General features: G+C 45.6%; 1 protein-coding gene across 4 annotated transcripts in view; it reads left to right on the top strand.

Annotated features, from left to right (window-relative positions):
• PLEKHA2 (pleckstrin homology domain containing A2) overlaps nucleotides 1-6,331 on the top strand; it is an 80,774-nt gene extending 74,443 nt beyond the window's left edge. For all 4 annotated transcript variants that reach the window (XM_045286712.1, XM_004696222.2, XM_045286711.1 and 1 more), the window contains 2 exons: nucleotides 2,042-2,119; nucleotides 2,565-6,331. In XM_045286712.1, coding sequence (XP_045142647.1) covers nucleotides 2,042-2,119; nucleotides 2,565-2,927 — 441 coding nt within the window. In that variant the 3' untranslated portion in view covers nucleotides 2,928-6,331. The remainder of the gene's footprint in view (nucleotides 1-2,041; nucleotides 2,120-2,564) is intronic.
• The last annotated feature ends 365 nt before the right edge of the window (nucleotides 6,332-6,696 follow it).

The following is a 6,696-nucleotide window of genomic DNA, read 5'->3' as shown; positions in this document are numbered from 1 at the left end:
TCTAGCCTATTGCTTCATCTCCCCTCCCTTGTCCCCCCTCTCCACGCTCCCCACTTGGTAACCACGACACCCACCCCTTGGTAACCTCCAAAGTCTGTTCCCTTTGGTATGAAACCCCGTGTTTGTTTGTTTTTCTCTGTAACAGTACTCTCATACAATATTTGTCTGTTTGTGATTGACAAATCTCACTCGCGTAATGTTATCCAGGTTGACCATGCCTCAAGTTGTGCTTTCATCATTATTTTTTTAACAGTACATAGGATTCCATTGTGTGTATGTGCCGAAGTTTCTTTACCCATTCTTCCACTGATGGGCATTTCGGTTGTTTCCGTCTTCTAGCTGTTGTGAACAGTGCTGTGATGAATATGTTTGTTCATGTTAGGACTCTTGACTTCTTTTGGGTGAATACCCGGAAGAGGGATGTCTGGGCCACATGGAATTTCTATTTCCAGATATTTGCGGTCACACTGTATCGACTTCCACAGTGGTATACGTATTTACAGTTCTACCAACACTATATGAGGATTCCAGTCTCTGCATCCTTTTCCACATTGTTTTCAGTTTGAAAAAAATTTGGCTGTTATTGTCAGTGTATGGGATAATCTCATCGTTGCTTTGATTTAAAGCATCGTTGTTGTTGTCTTACGTTAAAGATGTTTTACTCTATCTGGAAAGTTTCTTAAATTATTTTATGTACTGAAGAGTATACTATATACTCAGACAAGCATTTGACTAAATGTCTTTAGATATAAACTGTTCCTAACTGTTCCAATGTACATATAAATCTGACTTAAAGACAAAATTAGAAATGGAGCTAATTCATCAAACACACACTGCCTACATGCAGTTCAGAATAGTGGGGTTGAAAGATGAATGAAATGAGACTTAGAAGAGCATGAATCTAGACTCCCCCTAGACGACCTTGAGCTTCCTTTGGCGTTCAGAGCCTGGGTGTTCTTTTCTCATTGGGAGGCAGGACTGGGCCAGGCGGTGATGCACTTCGACAGAACCCCCCACCCCCACCCCAACCTTTAGCTGTGCTATGTCTTTTCTTTTCTTTCTGTTTTAACATATTAGATGTTGTCTTATTTTCTTAGTTGCTGCTGTAATGGAAATATCACAAGTGAGTGGCTTTTAAAGAAAGGAAACTTATTTTCTCGCCGTTCAAGAGACTAGATGTCTAAATTCAGCCTTTGGCGCGAGGGGAGGGAAGGTCCATTCTCCGTTGCCGATTTCAGCTTCTCCTAACCAGCTGTCCTTGGAGTGCCTGGGATTTTAGATGAGTCTGCTTCCATTGTTTTCACACTGTCTGTCTTCTCCCTGCTCTGCTTCCTTGTCTCTGGGTCTGTGCTGCTGTTTTGGGACATGGTCTACAGAGGAGCCCTAGCGGCGCTGCTAAGTAAGCGTTGGATTGCTAACTTACCAGGCAATTATAGAGAATAATTCAAGGCAGTCTGCTTCTCCTGCAGGGCAATTGTGCGTTGAAAAGGATTCTGTGGCATTGGGTTTGGGTTTTTTGGCTTTATACTGATGAGGCCCCATCACCATACTAAAGAACCCTATTCTCAAACAGGGTAAATTCCACAGGCATAGAGGTTAGGATTCCCACACAAGGAGCCTTGCTGGTAGAGTGGTCACAGGTTGGGTTGCGATCCTCAAGGCTGACAGTTTGAAACCGTCGGCTGTTCCCGAAGAGAAAGACCAGGGTTTCTACTCCCATAAACAGTTACAGTCCTGGAAACTCACAGGGGCAGTTCCACCCTGTCCTATAGGGTCACTAGGAGTCAGCAGCAACTCAATGGAAGTGTTAAAAATTTTTTTTTTAATTGAAGCATATGTTTTCCGTAACAGATATCAAATAAGATTTTGCAGGGGAGAAAAAATTGTCCTTAAAAGTTGAAAATCCATTGGTACCAGATGATCTCTGAGGCCCTTGCAGTTCTAAGGGTGTAATTGTATGAGCTTTAAAATTGAGTCAGAGAGCTGACAGCTGAAATCACAGTGCTAAAAATTTCCCTATAATGTTGTGGATGTTTTGCAGGCTGACAGTCCCGAAGACATGCACAGCTGGATTAAGGAGATTGGGGCAGCTGTCCAGGCCCTCAAATGCCACCCCAGAGTAAGTCACTTCCTTTCTGCTGCACAGTTAGTGTCCACTTGGAGATGAATTCTCCTTGAGTGGGTATGTTCCATTTGGTGATGTAGGCAAGCAGCCCAGTCCCTGGAGGCAGCTCAAGCCCCAGGCTGTCTTGTTTGTTTTTCTTTGTATTTATTTGGCCACATGTTTTTATCTTCTGTCTTTTGGTTGTTGGGGGAGGTGAGGTAGGGTTGGGTAGAGAAGTGGCATTTTCAATGCGTCCAGGTCTCACTGCTAGGTGACTCTGCACCCCAGGGTCAGAGCCAACTGCAGTCGATTCTGCTGAACAGATTTGATTTTTATAGGCCAGGGTCTCTGGACCTGTGAGGTAATGATCCATCCTGGGCAGATGCTTTTCCTTGGGGGTTGGGGGATGAACAGTGTCAGGCAAAGCCGTTAACTTTTTTCCACCTCTTTATTTTTGTAGGAAATGTCCTTTTCTAGATCAATTTCCTTGACCCGACCCGGAAGCTCCACCCTTGCAAGTGGACCAAACCCTGCGCTGTTCAGAGGGCGGCCCCCTGTGGAGGAGAAAAAGACCCTCTGCAAGGCCCCCTCGGTGGCCTCCTCCTGGCAACCCTGGACACCTGTCCCCCAGGCCGGGGAAACGCTGCTGCCAGCTGAAGCGATTCCTGAGGACTCGTTCTTCACGCCCCGACTTGGGGCGAGCAAGACTGCCGGTGGGTTGGCCGGCTCCCGGCTAAGGCACAGATCGGAGCCCCAGCACCTGAAGGAGAAACCGTTCGTGTTCAACCTGGATGATGAGAATATACGGACCTCTGATGTGTGACGCAAGCACAGTGCCATGGAGGGGGCGGTGTCAAGGGGAGAAGGCAGTGAAGTGGTTTATGGGACGGCCCTCAGAGGCACTCATGTTCCTGTGGACTCTGTGGGAGGGGCACATCCTGCCGGCTTGGTTGGGTGTTTTTAGGTACCATTGTGGTGTATTTAATTTGGGAAAATCACTCGTTTGAACCTATAGACACGCTCCATGGAGAGTAGGCAGGTTGTCTCTGGTTGCCTGTTCCACCATCTTCCTAGTAAGGGGTGAGTTTTAGCAGCTCCTCTCCAGGGAGACTGGGAGTCCCATTTCGCCCCTAACCAGGCTTTATTTCCTTGTCCTTGTTTCTGTTCACTTTGTTTCCAGGCCAGGCTCTGAAACTTAGGCCAATCACCTGGCGTTATCCTGTTCTCGGGTTATTGGCTGAAGTTTGACTGTGAAATAGGGTGGTAACTCACCCAGCTGGAAGGAGGAGGTAGGGGTGGTGGAAGCCTCACGCTCCAGCTTGCTTCTGATCCATTCTGAGGACAGGGTCACAACCGAGAATCAATCGGGTTTAGAAGGTCTTCGGAGCATAGAATGTCTCCTGGGGGTTGGCTCTCAAGATGACTTCTTAAGAGGAGCTAAAGGGATTTCAGGGTAAGGTATGGGGAATAATCCAATCCCAGTGCATCGGACAGTTCTGGAAATTACTGTTTTCTTCTAGATGTCCAAATACTATAGAGTCCGCATTGGGATGTGAGAGACACCCAGTGTCTGTGCCAGGCATCGAGGATAGGTGTATCAGTGTTAGGGTTGTTGGGTTGTTGGGAACATGGGCTGTGTAGAGAGTGTAAGAGTTTGCTAATTCACATGTGTGATAAGTCACATCTCTATTTCAGTGTTGCAGGTTTGGTTTACAGCGGGTGTTGTGAAGAGAGGGATTATATACATTTAAGCATCTTTGATCTGTGTTTCCCAGGCAGAAGAAAAAATCTATTTTAGCAAAGACATTACCTTAAATCCTTACCTCACAGCCCACACTCCCCCCAACCCACTTCTTCCCCCTATAATGGGCCATTATTTTAAGTGCTATGTATTTGATATCCTGGTAGACTTACGTACATTTTATTTTGTGTGTGTTGCCTTTTGAGTGAAACTGTATGCTTGCATAATCAAACCCTGTAATTCTAATGAGGGTCCATGTCTTTAATAGCTAAGAGACACAAAAATAATCTTGAGATTTATATTTTTAATAAAATAGAAACTGGTATAGAAACATTGATTGAGAGGTTATGACTTTAGAGGCTAGAGAGTTCCCAGGTAGAAGAGCCTAGATTGTGTTTTAGGGTATTCCTTTTTCCATTTGATGAGCAGATACTATTTCCGTGTCCCTGGAAGAATTTGCCCGTCCAACTTGGGGTTGGACCCTAAACCAGGGGTTCCCTACAAGGAGAAATATCTCCGCTTGTTTCCATCTATGACTTTACTCACCCTGATGAATTATATTTTTAAGTTAAAAATTAATGATTAGAGGAAGAGCCTTAAACAAGGCACTTTTATCTAAACAAACTCCCTCCTTCTTTATGTCCAAATTCAGTGTGGAGGCTGAAAACACTTGACCACAAGATTCTGAGTAGCTTAAGAGGACCCTTATCTTTCTGTTGGGCTATCTAATTCTTTGATGTGTCACGCTGAGAACTTTTCCTGAGAGTACTGCATCGGCAACTATCCTGAACTTAAACTTGATATGGCCTAGTGATTCTGGTATTAAAAAAAAGGGATAGGGAGTCAATCAATTTCACTCTTTCTCTTTTTACAGATTCTTGCGTACGTTTGACCTCAGAAATGCTTAGCTTGGGAATTATTTAATAATGTGTGATTGAGACTACAACATTAAATAGCTTGGGTTTTAAAAGCCATTTGATACTCTTAATTAAAAGTTCCTTGTCTCTGGTTTTACCTTTTAATTTTTCTCAAGAAAACCCATGGGCATGTGATGTTGGACTCATGAAATGAAAACTTGATCTCCTGCTAAATATTCATTTGTTTGTGGAAAAGATGGCATCTTTTGGTATTTGAGTTTTGAAAACCTCTTTTGAAATACACTGTCTGCCAGATTACTACGGTTAAATTATTTGGCCAATAATAGTAAACCGATCTGCTGACTATTCAGTAAAGTCTACTTTGAGAATGTGTGAGATGAAACATATCCAGACTGTTATTATCTTGATAAGGGAAAGCAAAGTTAATTGGGGCATGAGCCACAAATTTCAGTTGGAATTTGGGAATTTCAAATGAGACCCTGGTTAACAACAAATAAAAATGATCTTCAGTGAAATCATCTAAGAAAAGCATGCACATTTCCAAACCTTATTTCAGAATTCCTTTTTATGGGCGTGGGTGCGATGGGGGGGCTTCCTTCAGGCTAATGCCAGTAGTACACATGCTGGTCAAAGATGCTCCGTGTCCGTACTGGGAGGAAATAGAATATGTGTACAGCACAAGTTAGCGGTGGAAAGTACAGGCTCTGGAATAAAACCAAGTTGACAACAAAAAGGAGCCAGGGACTGCTTCTTGTGGATGCAAACTCACCACCTAGCGCACCGAGTGACGCTGTGCCCAGCAGGACAGGAGTCAGGATTTCAGGCGGTCTTCCCAGTGGCTGAACTGATCTGGCCAGTGACCATTCCTGAATGCTTTGAAGTCAGTTAAAAGCAGTTTGGCTTTTTACATTCTGTGAGGTAACACACCTGTGCTGTTAAGAAGTGCATTGTGTAGAGTGCTTTCAGGTCAATATAAGAGGTACACATCTGTTTCTCAGCACGAAGAGCTCCGGTGAGAGAGTAAATTTACAATTCAGGGGTTCAGCTCACCCGAAACAAGGGTTTTTCTCCCTTTCCTACTCTTGATATGGTCTAAAAAGACCCAGAGAATCAATACCCGGTGAGTCAATGGAGCAGTGGGGGCGATGCTTGTTATCACTGTTAAATTAGATAACAGGCAGGCAACAAGAGGCTAGAAGTTGAGTTTCCACAGTCAACTTGGTTTATAAACATTCATGTCAGACTAGTGTATTAGACATTTTCTACAGCATCTCTTCTTAGCCCACCCGACCCACCGATTCTGTTTTTCCTGTTATGCCTGCAACAATTAGCTTCCTGCTAGGTAAGCGTGTGATTAAAGCGTATGCCTGGCCGGAACCCGCCGCCGTTTGACCCCGTCCCGCAGCTTCTGAAGGTGTGGCATGCATCTGTGTTTTGGACCAGTCTGTCGGAGCTGTGAAATGCACTCGCCGTGCGGCTGGAGCCAAGTGCATGGAAACTGTTACGCTTCGCATTCGATGTGATCACCTAATTGGTGTGTAGCAAAAAATAATTTTCTAAAACTGTTTTGTTGCTTGTTTTGTAATAAAACCATGTGAAATACTGAAATGTGGTGGTGTGTGCTTCTAATGCTGACCTCGGCCTGGCCCGTGGGTGGGCCTGGCGGGGCTTGGGGTGCAAGGGGGGAGGCTAGGGGTGGTTTGGGATTTCTGCCTCTTAAAAGTGCGAGGGTTGGCAGAGGAGGCATCGCATCCAGGAGGGGTTCCGTTGCTCTCTTGGAGTGGAGTCCCTGGAAGCGAAGGAGCAGGATGACTGGACCCCAGCTGGGGCCCGCTGGGCTCGGCCAGTTCCTCCTGATGTGGCTGTTGCTGCTGCTGCCCGCGGCGCCCGTGTCCAGAGTGGAAGCGAGGAGACCCCGGACGTCCACGCCCTGCCCCTCGGCCTGCGAGCCGACGCGCTGCCCCCCGCTGCCC

This window comes from Echinops telfairi, unplaced genomic scaffold, assembly GCF_000313985.2.
Source record: "Echinops telfairi isolate 266 unplaced genomic scaffold, ASM31398v2 ScPeMD7_9;HRSCAF=40, whole genome shotgun sequence".
Classification (NCBI taxonomy): Eukaryota; Metazoa; Chordata; class Mammalia; order Afrosoricida; family Tenrecidae; genus Echinops; species Echinops telfairi.
This window is presented reverse-complemented; position numbering and strand designations above follow the sequence as displayed.